This window comes from Sylvia atricapilla, chromosome 13, assembly GCF_009819655.1.
Source record: "Sylvia atricapilla isolate bSylAtr1 chromosome 13, bSylAtr1.pri, whole genome shotgun sequence".
Lineage (NCBI taxonomy): Eukaryota > Metazoa > Chordata > Aves > Passeriformes > Sylviidae > Sylvia > Sylvia atricapilla.
Window position 1 is genome coordinate 9,792,295 of NC_089152.1, and position 19,863 is coordinate 9,812,157.

At 43.5% G+C, this 19,863-nt stretch overlaps 1 protein-coding gene across 4 annotated transcripts in view; it reads left to right on the plus strand.

Annotated features, from left to right (window-relative positions):
* The window catches only part of HOMER2 (homer scaffold protein 2), a 57,221-nt gene that overhangs the window by 3,473 nt on the left and 33,885 nt on the right, over positions 1-19,863 (plus strand). For all 4 annotated transcript variants that reach the window (XM_066328362.1, XM_066328363.1, XM_066328364.1 and 1 more), the window contains exon 2: positions 19,200-19,356. In XM_066328362.1, coding sequence (XP_066184459.1) covers positions 19,200-19,356 — 157 coding nt within the window. The remainder of the gene's footprint in view (positions 1-19,199; positions 19,357-19,863) is intronic.

Sequence of the window (19,863 nt, forward strand, 5' to 3'; positions counted from 1 at the left end):
GTGATCTGTCCATACCTTTCCAGGTGAGCTTTGAGCCAAGCACCAGGAAGTTTGGAAAAGGCGAGTTTCCAAGCCTGGATCAGGCAATGAAGTAACCTCACCTTAAGGAGATTGATCTCTTGAGCAAAACTCTGTTCCTCTGTGATATATTCATGGAAAGGTGTGTGGGGTCATATTACTGAGGGCAGCCATATGGGATGTTTTTATTATGCACTGACATTTAAGGGATCAAGAAAGTCTGCCTTGCTCTCCTCCCTTCTGCTGTCAGCAGTTCTAATGTCCATCGGCCAGCACATGGCAAAGACTAAGGTGAGGGTGAGGAATGAAGGAGATAAATGAAGCAGGAGATGTGGTGAAGCTCATGTTATCGGAAGGCAGTAATTTTGGAGGGTGTTCACTTTCTGGTACCAGCAGTTCTTTAGAAACCATGGTGATAAGCTTTGCCTGAGAAGCTCCATGGCAGGGAATAGTGTTTTTGCAGAGGAAATTCACCTTGGCTCTCATCCAGCTCTCGCTGAAATCCATGGGAGTCTCTTGCTGGATCCCTCCAAAGTTTGGCCAGGCCATCTGTCTACCAGAGAAGGGGGGACTCTGGGACCCTGGGAGTGGCAGAGAATGGCAGCTGGCTGTCACTGCAGCCTGGGGTCCCTGAAAGCAGGGCTGGGACAACAGTGTGCCTGAACACAGTTGAGTTGGTCCTGTGAGCTCAGGGAGTCTTTCTCTGAGATTTTAAGGTCGGCAGCTTCAGTTTGGTCCCCAGGATTGCTCAGGAGGGCAGATTATATCCAGCTGGTGGTGGTTTTGGTATTCAAGGGACTAAGATCTGATAGGTGCTGAGGCTGTTCATCTCATGGTTTTTGAAACAAGTGGCTGGAGGTGCTTGATTCTTCACAGCCTTGTTTCCTGACATAGCTGTTTCCATTTTGCAGGGTAGATATAAATGGATGGTATCCTGACTTGGAGAATTCTGTGTCTGTGTACAAACACAGGCGTCTGGACAAAACTCAGTGGAAAAGTGAGGTCCAGAGAACTTCCTGTTCTGGAGCAGTATTTGGGTTCACTGAACTGATGGGGAAACTCCACCTTAATAGCGTGTAGTCCCTTGCTTATGTTGAACTCATTTATGTAAGGTTAGAGAGGCAAGGAGCTTGGTGGGGTGGGTGGAAGAGAAAAAAAGACCAAAGACGTAGGGCCTCGTAATGATTTGTGAGTGCTTAGAGTTCTGGTGTGGTTGTATTGAGGTGAGTGAACAAACCTGTAACAGTGTTTTTTGTCGAAGTGACTTCACCTCTCACAAATATGTGGGGAGTTCCTGGTAATGCAGACAGAGGTATGTAACTGAATTTATAAGGTCTGCTACAGATAAGTTCACCAGATTACAAGGGAAGAAATCTTCCAGTACCACAACTAACTTCAGTGTTCTGCTGCAAATTTCTCAGCCGTTTGCTCTTGTAGACTATGCTGTAGAAAGAGTGGACAGAAAGAAAGCTTGATGCCAAGAGTCATCATAGTTAAGTTGCTTTCAGCTGCTAACCTAATTAATTACCACTATTAATTTAATTATCACTTGAGAAAAATCTTATAAATAAAATATTCTCCACAAAGCTGGGATGTCCCTCAAGCCCTTCTTTCTATTTAAAAAGAGAATGGTGAGTAGGTCTCCTGATAACAAAGGCATAATTTGAAATGTTAAAAAGAATTATTTGATGTTCAGTTCCTTTAAACTGAATCTTTTTTAACTGATCCAGGATATGATCAAGTGTCTCAGACTGTTCAAACATATTGCCAGCATGACTGAACCAGGCAGAGGATAGTGAGTTTGCTGAGAACCCAAGAGCAAGGGCATCACCCTGGTTTTGTGTCTAGATTTTCTGCAGTGCTGTGTATTCATTTTATTCATTCATTTGGCTCTGTTATTGCAGTGCCTAAGATAAATAGCCTCACCCGTGAACATACACTTGGGGACGCGTAAGCATTTTGAATCAGCTGTTGGTTTTCCTGTTGACTTTGTGATAGGGTGTGTGCAGAGTGGGAAAGTCCTCATTCCTCAAGGTTGCTACATGGTCAGATCTCTGTCTGCTTTCACCTTGAATGCTCTCCATCTCCTTTTGCACTCTGTGCACTGCGAATACACCGTGTGACTTGTTTATCCTGTGATTTGGTCATGGCCCTTTAGGATGTAAATGTGCTCAGAGGAACGTATTTCAACTATGTTTCTCTGATAATTCAGCTGTACACTGTAAATAGCTGATGATCCTGTTCTTAAACCTCAGAATGTGACAAGGGCGCTGCCTACAAAAGAAGACAGGAAGTGTTTAAGCTTGAGCATTAAAGAAGCCCTTTTAATGGCAAGAGCAATTAGGCAGGAATAGACAATTAGTATCTGGGAAGGTTGCTGCTGCGCCAGAGCCACGCACCACCCAGCGCAGGTTAGGCATGGTGTGAGTAGGGCCTGTGTAATAACACACTCATGCAAAATGTACGGGAGACGAGATTGGATGATGCGGTTGATCTTTGATTGTATTTTTGGTGACACATCCTAGCTGCTCTCTGCCTGTTTGTAAGAGGAATCTGCCCGCTGCTGCCGGCTCGGGTGCTCTGTGCTGAGCTCATGTGTGACACGAGGAGCTGGCTGCTTACTCCTCATTGACGTAGCAACTATTAGAGGCTGTTGGACCCTCTGCATCACTTGGAATTGCTTCGTAATGGTAATTTTGCCACTGGGGTCAGGATTAAAATGAAGATAATATTTTAAATAATTGATGCTCGAGGCGCTTTTGGATTTGTTTAAAAAAAAAATGGATGTTGCTGGCTGACATCAGCAAGCGGGACAGCCTGCTTAATGACTCATAGGGGAGCAGGAGGCTCTGCTGTGTAGGTGTTCTAGGATTTGTGGGCTTCATGTATGGAGGCTAGCAAGAGCTTTAGCTGCAAAACAACAGTGGCTTTATCATGGAGCAAGGGCGTGCAGATTTGAGACAGGGGAATGAGAGAAAAGAGGGCGATGGAGGTGTGAGCAGCAGTGAGTGCTGCTTACTGTGCAAACCTGTTCCCTTCAGTGGCACTGCATCCTCCTTTCCTGCCTCCTCCGTGCACCGATCTGATTTTATTTATTTGGCGTGGTTTATCAAAATGCAAGATTGTAAGAATTCCTGAAGGGACAAACCGTTTCCTTTCCATCTGGAAGTTTCACTTCTTCCTACAGGATTTAGAGACTCGAACCTTTCTGCAATTCAGAAAGAAAATTCCTGTAGAAGTTGCACTTTTCTGCCTATGCATCAAGAGGCCTGGGAGAGCCCTCCAGAGCTGCCAGTGTTGTTCCCCATTAGCATTTTCATTATTATAATAATAATAATCCTGCAACTGCATTCTTATCAGGCAACGTTTAGTACCTCAGTGCAGCAAGACAGCAAAGGCCTCTGTGGAATACATTTAAAAATATGTAGCCAGCTTGCAAAATATTTTTTTCTAAAGCTGCTTCTGCTTGTACTGAGCATCTTTCCTTGTGGAACTGTGAAATGGTGCTGTATGAGTGCTTACTGAATAAATACTTGTTGTTTGCTTAACACTGTGCGGTAGATTCTCCTCAGATATGGCACCACTGTATTTCTTGTGGGGAAAAAAAGTACAAAATTTTCATCTTGCTTGGCTCTGAAGGAAAATCTTAATTTTATATGTGGAAGTATGAGAATTTTATTATTTTTAATTACTTATTGTTTCATCCCTGGAAGGATGGTGTAGCCAGAGCTGGGGAGTACTCAAAGCTTGTCCTTTTGAAAGGTAATATACTTCAAGGTGCACAGTTTCCCCTCGTATTAATTATGTTGCAATGACTGACTCAAGTTCTCTGCTGTTGGTGAGTCGCTCTGTAACAGCAGCACTTTGTTGTTGCCTTTGTTTCATTCCCTGGGTTTATTAGGCTTTTGTATTGCAGCTTCCCACTATGAGTCTGTGGCACACATCTAAAACGTGTCTCTGCAGTTGTTTGCAGGAACATACAATGCTTTGTGATATTGAAAATGCTCAACGAGAGCATTTGAAAATACGTAGAGAAGCTCTCTGAGATGAGAAGTGCAGAATGTCCCCAGCCAGCACTCAGGGCTGTGCTGGGGCACCGAGCTGCTTGGAGGATGCGTGGGAAATGTGGGGAGAGTCTGACACCTTTTTATCGGTTATTTCACAGATGGTGGTGTCTAAAGATGAGGCAGGAGCTCCGTTCTGGTGGGTAGTTCAGACACTGGTGCAAAGATGGCAACAGCAGAGTTGTCCTTGTGTCCCCCAACCACCTCAAGTCCTATGCGTCACATAGATGAGTTTGTACGAATTACAGATTTAAAACTTGTTCCAGCCTCCAAGTGGCAGATTTGGCTTGCAGAGAGTTGATCACAATTGCCCTTGGAGGATCCTACCTTTTGGGATGGAGCAGTTTCTGGCATGAAGGGTGATGTGATGCCAATCCTGAAGGTGATGTTGTCAGTCCCTATTGGTTTAACTTTTTCCCAGAGCTGTCAGTTCAGATTATCCTTCCACTCACTATGTAGCATGTCCTGACTTGGAAGTGGGATTTCACAACTGGAGAGGCACAGGGTGGTCAGTTTACCCTCCTTCCACCTTTATACAAAAGAGCAGGTCTAGCCACTTTACCCACTCCCTTAAACACTAACACAGTATATATGCATTTCCCTTTTTTCATTTCCCCCCCCTTTCTTAGGGGTGAAAATTGTGCTGGGTCTGTATCTTGTGTAGTCTGTCCATAGAATGTACCTAAGCACTGCCCTTCCAGGTTAAGTCCCTACTTCTTACACCCACATGTGGTCCAAACCCCTGATAAAGAAACTCCAAAAGCTGAAATACTCCTCCCTAACTTTCCAGCAGGTTTCTGCCAGGCAGGACAGAAGTGCTCACGGGCACTGTGTACAGCAGGGGCACAACTGTTGCCCTTGGGTGTACAAGGAGGAGATACTTTTATCTTTGCACTCAGGTCGTGTTAAATGCAGCAGTTGTCATAATAATCCCCTCTCCCCCAGCTGCGATAGGAACAAATTTATTCTTTTAGCAAACGATAAAGGAGATTTAGTTGCCTGAAACTTTACAGCACACAGGTGAATGAGAAGTCTCTTTTCATGATTATTTTTTGTTTGACAGCTGTTTGTCACTTGCGTGGTCCATTACAGGAGACAGATAATTTTCTGGTGCCTGTTGTTTATAAAGGTGTTCCTCATAAACTTGTATTTAAAGTGTCTTCTAAAAATGCTCATTCATAAAAAAACCCTGTCTAATTTGGTTTATGGTCCTTTTCAAGAAGAACAGAAACCGGCTTTACTGAGAACAGGGATCTGTCACTTCACTACACCCACCCGAATTCAAGGGAATGGAGTTGAAAGCTTGAGTCTGTAATCTCAGTTACAATGAAACACAATAGCTGTGAAGCAAGGACCGGATCCCACGCTCCAGTGAGGGAATTGTTGGTTTAGGAGTTATTTGGGGTAGGTGCAGAGGCTGCTCGTCTCCCAGGCAGATCCAGAAGTGTGTCTGTGTCCATGTTTCCCTGGGGAACTTTTCTTTCCCCTCTGTGCTTCTTTCACCTTCCTGTGTGCTTTGGAGCAGGGGAATGAGTATTTATTTGGGCACAGTGTGGAAATTCTGCTTTGTCTTTTGAGAGCTCCGAAGGACAAATAATGTCTTTAAAGTTTCCATGTGATCCTCCAAAGACTCTCCCCAGACAGAAGGTTCTGAGCATGTGTTTTCTGAGACCTTCAAAATTGCATATTATGGGAGATGCATCAGCTTTCAAGGACGTGGTAGTGTGCAGCCTGGTGCTCCTAGCAATCTCTCTTGCCCTGCTTTTCCTCCCCAGACTTTTCTGCAAAGCCTGTGGTCTTGCAGAGGGCTGTAGGGACAACTTCCTTCATCAGCTGGACCTAAGGCTGGGGTAAACACCTCTCCTGTGGTTGTGGTTACTTGCTTTTCCCTCTACAGGGAAGGTCTGTTCTGAATTTTTCAGCCACAGAGTAATAAGCCTGCACACGTATTGTTCAGATCTTTGCAAGAACTTTTCTCCATTGAGTTAGAAATTAGCATTTCAAATTCTATGGGGGAGAAGTTGCCAAAGTTTTTTATATTTTAAGCTTAGAGTTTGGAAAGGAATCAAAATATCTAATCCACTTTGCATTCCCTGCTTGGTCTTTCCTCCCCGCCTTATGAATTGGCATCCTTGTCCTTTGGAGGGAGAGCAATATTGTGCAACTCTAGATGGCTTCTCTTGTGAAATACCAAGGTAATATTGCAGTGATCTCCAACACCCTTCCCAATAACTGTTGAATTAGCACAAGTGACAATGAGGTTGTGCTGGAAAGGGTTTATTCTCATCAGCTGCTTTGAAGGATGACCTCTGAATTGTTGGCCAGAAGGTGACATAGACATGCAGCTGCTGGGAACGATTTGGGATAGTCCAGTGCTGTCTGCTATTCCATGAAAGAATAGCCCATTTCTGATAGTCAGACAGGTGGTCCAGACTTTGCACCTTGCAGTTAGGGTACTTTCCCCGTCTTTCTTTTCTTTTTCCATCTTCTTTTTGGCACTTCCCCTTTCCCTGTGGTGACGTTGGAGCTGCTGCTGCTGCCTGGGGGCACAGCCTGGCCGGAGCCCAGGGTGGCAGCAGCTCCAGACCCGGGCCAGTGTTGGCTGAGAGGCACATGGAAAAACACAGGGCTAGTCTGCGTTGTCTAGGGAGAAATGGGCAGCTTGTATGTTCTTTTGCTGCCTTTCAGGGGTAGTAAAGCCTCCTAAAACCTCCTGTATTTAGGGAGACCTGCAAAAGAGGCCTTTAAAATTAAGTCGGTTTAATACTTTAGGTGCTAAAGTGTGAATGTGTGAAAAGCATAGTAAGAATTTCTCACCAGTTGGCACCTTGTCCTCAGTGGCTGAGCAAGTACTTGATCCATTCTGCATACCAACAACCAGGCATTAATTTTAGATCACAGGGACTGTGAAGAGTGCAGTTTCCAGCTCTTGACTTGCTGTGTTTTACTTATGGTAAATAAGGAAAACTGATACGTGAACTTTTTTCACCCCTAGCAGTGGAGGTGGCTGTTTCCACTAGCAAGGACTTTCCTATCATGAAAGTGCATGCAAAACAAATTACTGCAGAACACAAAACATTATTTTCAATCCTATTTTAAAGCAAACAAATATTCAGAATTTTGTTGCTGAAAGCAAAGCGAAAAGTCATTTCACTTGTGTGGTATGGGTTTATTATTCTAACATAAACATCTGTGGAGAATTTGAGCTGATTTTGCTTGCATTTGTTTGCTATAAATAAGCAGTAACTTAGAGCAGAAGAGGATCAGGTCTCCTGTGTGTATTCTCCCATTGTTCTGAAGTGAATTCACTGCTGCATAAATCTCATAAAAGGGATGTGTGTCAGCCTGGTGTGTTCCACGTGCAGTTGGTGAACACCCTGAGCCTCCCACTCCGTGCTGAAGCAGTGCTGCAGAACTTCACAGTGGTTACGGGGTTGGCAGTGAGCAGAGTGAGCCTATGGTCACTGTTGAGCTGGTTTGATTTGTTTCACAGGATTGCTGGGGTGTAGTTCTGTCCCCTCCCACTTGATTTCTCTTTTGGGAGCAGGCATGGGGATTGCAAAATGCATTTAGTGCATGTACAGTCATAGAATGGTTTGGGTTGGAAGGAACTTTAAACATCACTTAGTTCTAACCTCTGTCATGGGTAGGGACACCTTCCACTAACCCAGGTTGCTCAGAGCCTCATCCAGCCTGGCCTTGAGCACTTTCAGTCATGGGGGATCCACAACTTCTCTGGCAACCTGTGTTGGTGCCTCACCAGCCTCACAGGGAAGAATTTCTTCCTATCTAATCTAAACCTGCCCTCTTTCAGTTTAAAGCCTTTCCCCCTTGTTCTTTCACTACATGTCCTTGTAAAAAAATCCTTCTCCAGCTCTCCTGTAGCCCCTTTAGGTACTGGAAGGCTGAAAACCCAACTCTCCCAGCCTGTCTCCAGATGAGAGGTGCTCTATCCCTGTAATCATCTGTGTGTCCTCCTCTGGACTCACCCCAACAGCTTTATGTCCTCCTTACATTGGGGGACCCAGACCTGTGTGCAGTAGTCCAGGTGGGTCTCACGAGAGCAGGTCAGAGGGGGACAATCACCTCCCTTGACCTGTTCTTGGGATGCAGCCCCGATTATGGTTGGATTTTGGGCTGCAGGTGCACATTGCCAAGTCAGTCCTCCTGCAGAGATCCTGTGTTTGGGTCTGGGCAGCCCTCCACTGGATTTTCAGGGCGCAGGGCTGGGTATATGGCTACCTTTAAAAGGAGGACAATCGCTTCAGTATCTTTTCAGCCAGAAAGAAGAAGAAGAGAAGGAATGAGCAATGCCAGGAAAAGGAAGTGCAGGTCTCCGTGCTGCCAGCTCCTAGGGCAGCCAGCAGAGAGTGGCACTAAGCAGGGGCCGTGCAGAAAGCTGAAATGAGCACAGGGTTATGCTCAGCAAGCCCTGAGCTCCAGCTGAGGGCCCAGCACACAGGCGGCTCTGTCGATAACCGCGATACCCGCGGGCTCTGCAGCCAGCCAGGGAATCCTGGGACAGAGCCCAGCCCATTGTTTTCATCTCCCTTCACGGAAAAATTATTTTAGATCATCTCATCATTTTAAACATTTGGTAAGTGTTAATATACTCTCAGCTCAGTGGAAATAATCACCATATGGCTGTAAGATTTGCCATCTGTCCAGAGACGCTGGAATACAATTAGTCCATGTAGTCCATTTATCAATCTATAAGTGACAATATTCACAGTCCTGGCAACTTGGGCTGCTGACAGAATCAGCACTTGCATAGGCCTACCTGTCTGCCCTTATTACATCAATATATAAATGAGATGGAAAAACTCCCATCATTCAGCTGTGTCCTTCACCCTTGACAGAAAGGAAAAAAAGTCTGTATTAGTGTTTATGAGACCGAGGAAATGGTATGCCTTAATTTTTGTAGCACTAATTGGATTTTTTTTAGTGTCTAGTAGACCTTAATTTCATAAGGCAAAGCCAGATTTATGTGCAGTCTTTCAATCAAGAAATACCAGTAGGATGGAGTATATCACAGGCAAAGAAAATATTATGTCTTCTCCTATTTTTTTAATTTCCAAAGGACAGAAAGTTAAATACTACAAACATGAGAGAAGTCATTGTTAGCATCATACAGGTAAGAATGTATTTCCAAGGTTTTTTGCTTGACTTAAGAAAAGGAAGAAGAGAGTTCTTCAGCAGAGTGAATATATTTTTTTAAAAGGTCAAAGCCTTTCGGTTTTAAAGCTGTTAATGATCTGACATTATAAGGGTTCTGACGTTTGACTGCTCCTGCCAATCTTTCCCCTGGCCTGTGTCCTAGCCTGGCCCCTCAGGACTGTCACCTCTTTAAAACTGGGGTTAGATTTGGAATAGCTAATGCATATCCAGAAAATAATTTGAATGTTTTATTTGGTTTTGCATATTACCCAAACTCATCTTGCATAATAAGTTTATAAAAAGGCATGTGTGCTGTGTTTTGTTTATTCTACAAATTTTCAGCCAGCCCACACTAATTTCTGAGGCTCTGCTGACAGGAAAATGTAATTTTTTGGGCATATTTGCTTTTTAGCTGTAGTTATGGAACTTGCATAGTTTGAAAAATGCTGATACTTGAAATTAAATCCTTCCATGCCTCACACTTTGTATAACCTGTATGTAACTTACAATGTTGGAACCATTGATATGCAGAAATCAGAAGTGCCCCGGGAACAGGTCTGTGGGAATCACAAATAGGTGGCTATTAAGGATCAGGAAGTTCTCAGATAAGCTTCCCCCAGTATTACCTGCAAATGTGTATGTTTTGCAGTGTTAGCAGGTTGCAGGGATTTAGTTTTGTGGGGTTTGTGGCAAGGGAAGTGGTGTTGTTTTTTTTGTTTTGTGGATACTGTGTTGCTCATGAATAACCTGTTGGTGAAGTTTTTCAGGTTAGTAGTTCCCTGAAACTCAGGAGATTGCCAGAGAATCCTCACTTTTTCACCAAGGCTGCTGACAGCTTTTTATACCAACAAATAATGTACATATCAGAGATCTGTACTGTAAATCTGACAGCTACAGATGGTGTTATATTTTTAAAGATCAAAGTGAATAATGTTAGCTTCTAAATGTTTGAAATTTCCTTTGTATTTTTAACTTGAAGCAGAAGAAATGTGTCATTCTGTTCTCTCATTGGCTACTAAGAAATACATGGGTGCCAGGATCCGTGTCCTCCCATTCCTGAGAGAGCTGCTGCCTGCCTGCAGCACCCAAGGCACTCTGCCTGGGGATTCTATTAGTCTGTTAAAATCACCAGAAAATCGGAATCTGCCTCTTTGCAGATTGTCTGATATAAACTCCATTGGGTGAGGACTGAGGCTGGCATCAGCCATGTCTCTCTGTGCCCAGCACCTTGCCCTTGCCCAGCTGCAGCTCTGGGGTCCCTTGGCTGTGAGCACAGGGGCTGTGCTTGCACTGGAACCTCTCTTTGCTGTTTTTAATACTCTCTTGGGTGCTCTTGACCACATTTGGTGATTTTTGTCTGCTGGGTGATTTGCTCTTGAGGGAAGCTGGTAGGATCAAATCCATTTGAATATGACAGTGCTGTTGCCAGCCTGGTGTTCTCAGCACAGGCAAGTCAATGCACGCACTGAAAACCCAGTGTGGGCATTGCTTTGCATCTTTCTGATCTCTTACACAGCAAATCGCTTATCCTTTAATTGCTTTTCATTTTTACATCCTGAAGTCTCATTGGAGTCGTGCAGCCTTGTATTAAAGCATCTGCTGGTACCCTTTTCCTTGCAGTCTCATGGAGTGCTCAGACCTGAGGGTGTTGTCACTCCAGGTGCTCTGGCAGCAGCCCAGGTGGCAGCGTGGCCCAGCACAGGGCACAGCTGTGTCCTGCCCATGCTGCTGGCACGTGGTGGTGGCCACCAGGACAAGCACAGCCCTATCATTTGCCTCTGACGTTCCAGCTGGTAGAATTCCTTATTTGATCCTTCAGGCAGTAGATCAAAAAGAGTTATACAACTTGTTCTTTAAACTGAACTGATTGGCTTTTTTTTTTTTTCCTCCCCTAGTGTAAGTGGAAGAAAAGCCTCAGGGGAGAGCATTTGAATAGGGCATGGGAAAGCATATCGATAATTACATGCATGGATTAGTGCACAAAAGCACTCCCCTCCAAGGATCTGCTTAGTGCTGTGGCGTTTGAAATAATGGAGTGTTTAATCATATTATTTTGCAATACTGAGGCTTTGATTACGCCACTGATTGAAATCAGCTTTACAGATTGCTTTGTGTGAAGATATCCTCATCAGCCGTGCAAATTCCTATAGCATGGGAGGAGAAAAAGTCATAAAGGTGCTGCCCTGGTGGTGTCAGTGGGTTTTACATGCACACACCTGGTCTTTCACTCCAGTCTTATGTTTGTAGGTACTGTGTGTTTTGATCATATATCCTCTGACATTTAGTCTCTTCATTTTGTAGATAGATGTGAAATAGCCCATACGACCCAAAGTACCCTGAGCCTTCTGCCATGCAGAAGTACAGAGGATTAAAAGCAGTAGTAAAGATTCCACTATTGCATTGAAGGAATTTTCTGCTTGTTCGTAAATACAAAATAAATTCCTTCCCAAGGCCAGCAGCATGGGGTAGACTTTGATCCATGCAGGCATGTCCATGATCCAGGGCTGGACATCTGGGATGTCCCCTTGTGCCCTTGGTCTGTGCCAGGATGGAGGCTGCAGGGAAGGCACCGGGAGGGAATATGCTCCTGCTCCTGCAGACCTGCTCTCTCCACTCCAGGGTTTACACTTTCAATTCACAATGGCATTTCTCCCTGAAATATTACAATGCAAACATTGTGCCAGGGAGGAGGTTGTGCTGAAAGCATTAACTCCACTGGAGCTGGGATAAATACGGAGGGTGTAATTTTTAACCAATCCAGAGCAATAGGATGACTTTGGGGGGCTGTTCACGTGCTGATCCAGCTTCATTTGTCACGAGGGTGGGAGAGATGCTGGGTGCACACAGAGTACAAGTATTTTTTTTTTCCAATTTGCAGTTTGAATTCACACTTTTGCAAATGGGAGGCCGTGGTAGCATTACTGAGGTGCAGATTTATGGATCCCTTTTAAATGTCTTCTCAGAAAAAAAACCTCTGAAATGATCAGCTACACAACCAGTTTCATACACATGTACCTCAACTTGTGCTTTTCCAATAAGTAACCTTACCTATGGAGGATTAGTTCAGGGTCCCCTCAGTTCCTGTCACTTCTGTATGAGTGTTTATTCACAGCATCTTGAAAGGTTAATTGACCTCTGGAGATGGCCCCAAAATAAAGTGCAAGCTTCCTTAGTGCCCAAGTTAAGCCTTTTAATTTGGATATTGGCTTCATAAAGCCACAGTGGTGTTGTGAGACTTCACAGATGTTACAGTGATTTTCATACTGAGAGCTTTTGTCCTGAAGATTTATTCTTTTGGATTTACTGAGCCTCAAATCAAAATGAGTTTAATTGATGTCTGTGCTTTTAACAGACAATTCTTTAGCTAGCTAGTTTTATTCAAATTTTTTTTCTCTCTAAGTAACTGGAACTATTATGTTCCCTAAAAATTCAGGAAGCACTTTTGCTAATTATATTCTGTTCAAATAATAATGCCTGTAAATGAAGGGAGCTAAAAAGATGGATTTTTTTGCACAAATTTCATATATTTCTGCAGGTGAGTTAATATCAAATCTAATATCAAGTGGGCACCAGAGAATCATGACTGGGTATTCGAATGAGTTGCATGACCTTGCTCTTGATTAACAGTGCTGCCAGATTCAGCACTTCAAACACATCATGAGGAGCTTGGTCTGCCTGTAAAACAGGAATTTCAAGACTGAAAAGAAGGACTTTGGGTCAATTTTGTTTTTAAAATAGCTGTTTGTTTCTTGTTCTCTCTCTTTTAGGGGCAGTGTAATTTTTGTCCCAATTGGCTGGGTTTTCCAGAAGTCATTCCCTGTACGTTTCCCCCTTTTGGAAGGGAATGCCACCTGGGCAGACAGGCCTTGATGGGCGAGTACTGACAGTGGACTTTCAGAGGTGCCTGCTGTTTGGGGGTTTTTTAACAGAGAATAAAGAGCAGCAAAACTGGGTGCGGTTGCCCCCTGCTAGCCCAGCCCATCACTCTAAGCCAATTCTCCAATCCCCATTTACAACTGGTAGTAAATCCTCCCTCCCTCTCAGCCCTGTGTTGCTTGGGGTTATGTCTCCATCCTTACAAGTAATTTTTGCTGTGGAAATAAGTGTGAGGAGGAAGGATTGTTTGCACTGCAGGACCAATAGGAGCTGCAGGCACCCCATCCCACCTTCCTCCACAGTGTGGAGGAGCAGCTGTCAAATGCACTGAGAGCTTCTCTCTGCTCTGTACAGACTATTAATTCTTTTTTGTCAAGCGGTGAATATTCAGCTGTTGATTTAGCCTTTTGAATTCACTTAGTCAAAAACTTCCCTGGGTAGATGCAGTATAGAACTGTCCTGCAATGATCATGATAGCAGAGCTGCAGAGAGGAAATGAGGTGATGAATTTTATTTCCAGGCTTGCTAGTGGCTCTGTTATCCTGGGATGCCATCTCACTCTCCATGGCTGTTTCCTCAGGTGTAAAATGGAGCCATTACCCACCTGCTCTCCTCATGCTGGGTTTTGCACCCTTGCAAGTTAAAACAGGCTCTCATTTGCTCTGCTGGTTGTGTGCACTGGCAGCAGGCACCAGAACCTGCCTGTGGCAGCTGATGAGATCTGAGTGACCTGGATTAATTAGCATATGGCAGTTTGGGAAGGGAGTAAACTGCCTGCTCTAGTAATGCCAGTTTGCTGCTACCACGTCCAAAAAATGCACAAATTTAGTGTCTGCCTCTCCCCAGCTCTGTGTATTGCCTGTGCTGAGTGTGCCCAGGCCACTGTCCTGGTCCCTGACCCCAGCCATGAGCTGGCAGTGGTGGGTGTTGAGGTGACAGTATCTCAGGCTGAGACAGCTGAATTTGCTGTTTCTATAGCAGAGGGGGATGCACTTGTCTTGGCTGGAGTGTGTGCAGTGAGGTCAGAAGGGGTCCTTTAAGTTCATCCTTGGTCATCATTAAGAAACTAATTCATGTAGTTCTCTTTTTTAATGAAAAGATTTGATCCAAGATGGCACAAATGTTGAATGCATAGAGGTAACAGGTTAGAGAATAATGAATATTTTGCTTGGAGCAAGGATTAATATTGTGTTTAAACTGCAACCACTGTCCTAATTGCTGTGTGTGACACCATGAAGTGCAACTTCTCCCCACAGCAGTAATGTCTTCATCACAGGCCTGCCTTTACTTCAATTTAGATGTTTCAGGGAGAGGCATTGGTTGTTTTTCAAAGTTTGAGATGTGCGTGTATACACAAGTGAGTAGAGTTACAAGTAGATAAAGTATTTTCACGGGTAATTTTTAGGCATCATAACTTGCCTGTACAAGATGAGTATTTCAAATAGGAGAAAAATCTCCATCCATGATCAAAATAAATACAAATGGCACTCCAAACTACAATATATGTACATAGAGGATTAATTCTTTTCATTGCACCATCAGACAGTAGTAGCAATGTTCAATCCAAACTATTGGCACCAATTTTATCATGTCGTGTTTAGCAAACACAGCTTTTTGTATCGTGACCAGTGATTGGGGATATTGCACAAAGTAGGATTTTACATTTGCATCTACTCTTCTTTCTTGAGAGATACTCATTATCTAATACTTGTTACAGCAGATCACTGCAGATCTGCTGGCACTGTCAGGTATTATAAACTCAATGTGTGCATGATGCTGGGCTGTAGTAGGAAGCACCACGTTCCAAAATCTCTGTGCTGATGTCTCCAGGCATGTGCATCCTCCACCAAATGGCAGATAGATGAAGACATGTGCTTTTAAATAATATTTTTATTTCAATTGATAAATTAGACAGTTAGTGCAAAGTTGTCTACAGTTAGTGTAGGTAGAGCACAAATAATCCTGTGCTGTAAACTAGGAATCCTTACCCCAGAAATTTTAAGTGATCTGCTAGTGGAAGTTTTAAAAAATGTGTAATTTAGTAGTTTTGCCTCCAGTCAAGTGCCAGAGCTCCTGTCACAAATATACTTGATGTTCCAGATCCTACAAAAATTACTTTGTCCCATGGTCTCATGGTCACTGTGTCCACCTGATGTGCACTGGGCACTTCGTGCATTTAAACATGTTTGGGTGCTGATCCATGTTTTATTTACTGGCAAAAAGGGTTGCTGCAGTGCAGGAATGTTCACTCATCAGTGACCCAGCTGGAGCTGGAGCTGTCTCCACATGGCCCCAGACGTGGATCCAGGATTTGTGGCTCTCCCAGGTGCTGCCCAGCCGGAGCTCACTGTGTCACAGCTCCCTTGGCCAGCAGCATCCCACGGCCTGGAGGATGCTGGCTGCCAGTCAGCAAGGACTCTTTACAGCTGAAGTGATTTAAATCACTGGTTGTGCTCATGATTCAAGTGATAAACAAGGAAATTTGAATTAAATAATTTGAACTTTCCCTAAGTGAGAGCTCATTCCCGTTGATTAGGAAGAGCAATACAAAACACATGGCTTGTAGCTAGTGACACACTTGTAAAAATTTGGCATGGTTGTATATTAACCAGAAAGTGATGCTGTATCTCACACAGCTGTGGAGCACTTAGTTAGCTTGAGAATCTTGTGGTTTGCTTTTTAAATTTTTCAGCAAAGGTTAATGACATTAAAGGAGAGTGGTTGTTTTTTACTTGAGATTTTGCTCATACGAAGCAAGGACAGAAATTAAAGGTCAACTAAAATGTGTAAAACCATGACTTGAAAATTGCAATTATATTTATAAAACATGCTTGCCATATTTAATAAAAAAAAAGCACTTTCAGTCTTAAAATATATTACCAAATACAGAATTATTAGATGTGATTTTCTACTTTTCATGTTCGACTTTTCAAGCAGCTTTACTCCGAGCAGTGGATGTTACTGTCAAATTGATTTTTAAACAGTTGGGGTTTTTTAAAGAGTATTTAATCAATCATTAATGACTTCGGTTAAAATTCATGAGCTTTTAAATATTCATAAATTCTCTTTGCCTTCATGTGTGGGTCCAAGCCTGGCTGGCAGGGCTCTGCTCCTGCCTCCTCGGGCACGCTGGCACCTCATGGAACCACCAGCTCACAGGGCTCAGACCATGCAGAATGTGCTCATTGGGTTTCAAGTTAGCATTGCTGTTGTTTCATCATAAAAGCTGATAAACCTCTGATAAAATGAAAAAGGGAAGGAACTCTGGGAAATGAAGGCATTCCTCTAGCAGTAATGTGCTTTCTGGAACATAGAAATGTTACAAGTGAGTAAAGAAAAATAATTATTCTCAATTAGGTGCTCTGTGGGGCTGTGGTGAAGGGTTTTAGAAGTAGCTAATTTAGCATTTCACTAGAAAATTGAGTGCCACAGTTTGATAGTTGCCTGTGTGGGCCTCAGTGGTCGGAGGAGTTTGGGATGCAGTGCCCCTTTGCCCTGTGCTGAGGCTGTGCCTCTGCAGTGTGTCAGACACATTCCAGGGCAGGTATGTGGGGATGGTGCCACCAGCTCCCACTGCTGAATCTGGGGCTCTTTGGGGCAAGAGCTGCAGCAGGGCACACACAGCCACAGAAATGAACCTTCTTTTCTTAATTACTATAAGGCAGCTCCAGGAAATCCAGGAGGTTGTGTTCTGGGGGTGCTTCCTCTTCTTCAGGAGTCAGAAATCGGTCTGGGGGCTTTGCTGACCTGTAGGGCCACCTGTGGCAGGGAGGCCAGAGGCACATGGAGCATCCAACTGGCCCTTCCAAATCTGAGTCCCAGCTACAGGTCAACAGATCAGCTACCTCTAATGATTTAAAATGTTTAGGTTTACACATTGCATTTTCTTATTTTTAATACTTTTTCAATGAACATGCTATCATTGTGACACAGAAAGACAAAATGCAGGTGGCCTCTTTTGTTGTTGGCAATCATAGGATTAGAAACAGAGGTTTTGCTTTTACTTCTTAATAAAAGAATGAATGGATAGACGGATATTTGCAGCCCTGAGCTTCACTATCCACTGTTTTATTTGCTTGGATGTATGTATCCAGCTCTTGTTGCAACAATAGCAGCTTCAAGACTCCTGAACAAATGGAGATAGATAGTTGTGGGGCCTTTGCCTTCATTCTACTTTTATTATCTCCAGATTTACTTTATATGCTTCCTGCCCCTGCTGCAGAGCAGCCAGGCATGATTTTAACAGTGCTTTCTGGTGTAGTTAAGATAATGTAACAGAATTAAAGTTGGTTGTGGAATAGGTTTGCATGGAGGAAAATTCCTAACATTTAGACTACAATATTTAGGTCATACTACCCTGTTTTTAGTGGAGTCAACTGAAAATATAGAACTATGTAAAAATTTCAAAAATATTTTTCACTCAGGGAATGTACATTACAAAAGAATAAACAGCTTGGGGAAAACTTCTCCTCCCTGAATTTGTTATTGCAGACAAACTCCATGGCCTCTGTAGGTGCTGCAGTGCTAATCCTGTGTAATGGATAATGAAAGTATTTAAAATGTTAAGAAAACCTGCCCTTTCTTTCCACCCAGCTGAAGATGGCATCGATATTGACCTGTGAAATGAGAGCTGGGTTCAGCAAGTTACTGATAAGGGGGAAGTGAAGCAAATGCTACTCTTTGACAGCTGTAATATGACAGTCCCATTGTAATTTCAATTTATTTCGAATAAGTATTTTACATGGTTCAGCACAGCTGTCTGTCCAGAAACCTGCAAGCCCCTGGAAAAATGTAGAAGTGTAAGTTTTGCCAGGAGAAAACCACTCTTTCATTTTCTCCCCCCTGAGGCCTTTCTGGGCTTTGCAAGTTCACTCCATCTTTCCTGAGCTAATTGTGCTCTTAAATCACTTCATCTGTTTGATATTTGCAAAATTACCCCTTTGATTTTAATTTAAATTTCTAGGGTGGTAACTCTATTGTAGTACCATTGCTTTTGGATCCTGTCAATTCCCTATTCAAGATGTAATATTTTGTATGGGACAAGAATATATTGAGTGGTACACTTAATGTTAAACATTAAAGTAGTGTAGCTTTTAAAAACCATTAAATAGCGTAGCTTTTTAAAGCATGAAAATGCATAGAACAACTCAATAGAGCTTGCTTTGCAGTTCACTTCTATGCTAAACTTGGATTAAAGGTATAGTTGGTGGTGAATTTAGTTTATGGCATTTAAGAAAGGCTTGATCTTTAACCTAGATGACTTTGTATCACATTTTGTTCTTTTGGTCCTGCATCTTCTCTGCTTTTTTTGTGTGATTTGCTTGGTCACACATTGAAGATAAAACAAAACCCCTCCATTGTGTGCACAGTCTTCTTGAGGAGAAAAAGCATTGGAGGAAGGCTGGTGTTAAGGAATGGAATGTCAGGGGTGCTGTGTCACCCACTGAGAGCTGAAAAGGCAGTATCTGTATCAGCACTGGAGTTTGGATCTGTGTCTTTTCCCCCCTCTCTTCCCAGAGTGATTGACTGGTTTGCATCTAATGAAATTTTTATGCACATCCACAGAACAGTGGGATTCTGAGGAGAGAGATTCATATTTCAGTAATTATACCACGCCTGTGTGTCACTGGAGTCCTTGGTGCACCCACAGAGGAGCCCTGGCTGTGGGTTGCAGTTCACAGGAATGTCAGCAGAAGGAAATCCACATGTGGGGCTTTGTTGCTTTTGGCAAAATATGTGGATGGGGAAAGAAAGAAAGAAAGCACGTGAATGTCCTTTCCTGGAAACAAATATTTTGAGGAGTAGATGGGTACTGAGGTAGTTTAACATGGGGAGAAAAAACCCAGTTGTTCCTTGCGCTGTGGCAGTAACTTTAGGGTGCTGAATGCCACATGGTGATGCCAAGGAAAGGTACTCAGGGCTGGAGTGTGGCTCTGCAGTGTCACTGCTCTGTCTTTTCGTTTGGGGGGTTGCCAGGTGCTCTCTGCCTTGTGCTTTCAATGTGCCTGGTCAAGGCTGGGCTGCTGGGATGTTTCACCTTCCGCAGACTCATGCATCCATTTCTCCTGTCCCTCCCTATTCCAGAGAACAGCCCATCTTCACCACCAGAGCCCATGTCTTCCAAATTGACCCCAGCACGAAGAAGAACTGGGTTCCTGCCAGCAAGCAGGCTGTCACTGTTTCCTACTTCTATGACAGCACGAGAAACAGCTATCGGATTATCAGTGTGGATGGAGCCAAGGTAGGAGCCTGCAGTGGTTCTGTGTGGAGAGGTGTGGGGCTGCCAGCCCTGCCTGAACACACAGGGGCTGCAGTAGATGTGTTTTAAATACTCCATTTTTTATATAATCCGTTATGGGGGCTTGTAGTGAGAATTGGAAAAACACAGGGCACCCTGAAAGTGATTTTGCCCAGCTTAGTTGATTTTATCTCTGATGAATTTGACTTCGTGATAAGTGAGCCAAGAACTTTAGGTGCCCGAATTGAGTCAGTAGCACAGTATCTAAAACAGCCACCCATATTAGGGAAGATAAGGCCTTTTTGGTGATAAAAATGTTCTTTCTAAAAGGAACAAGGAGACAGATACAAGCAGACTATAGCTTTTAATGTAAATGTCAGCTGCATTTTCACTTTTGCCTGGCTCAACTATTTACAGTTTACTACTTAATTTTCTTCAGCTTTCCCACTGGGGTTCATCAGCCTTAGGTGATAAGTTAGGCATGAAGGCTCTTCTTCCAACCTTTTTTGT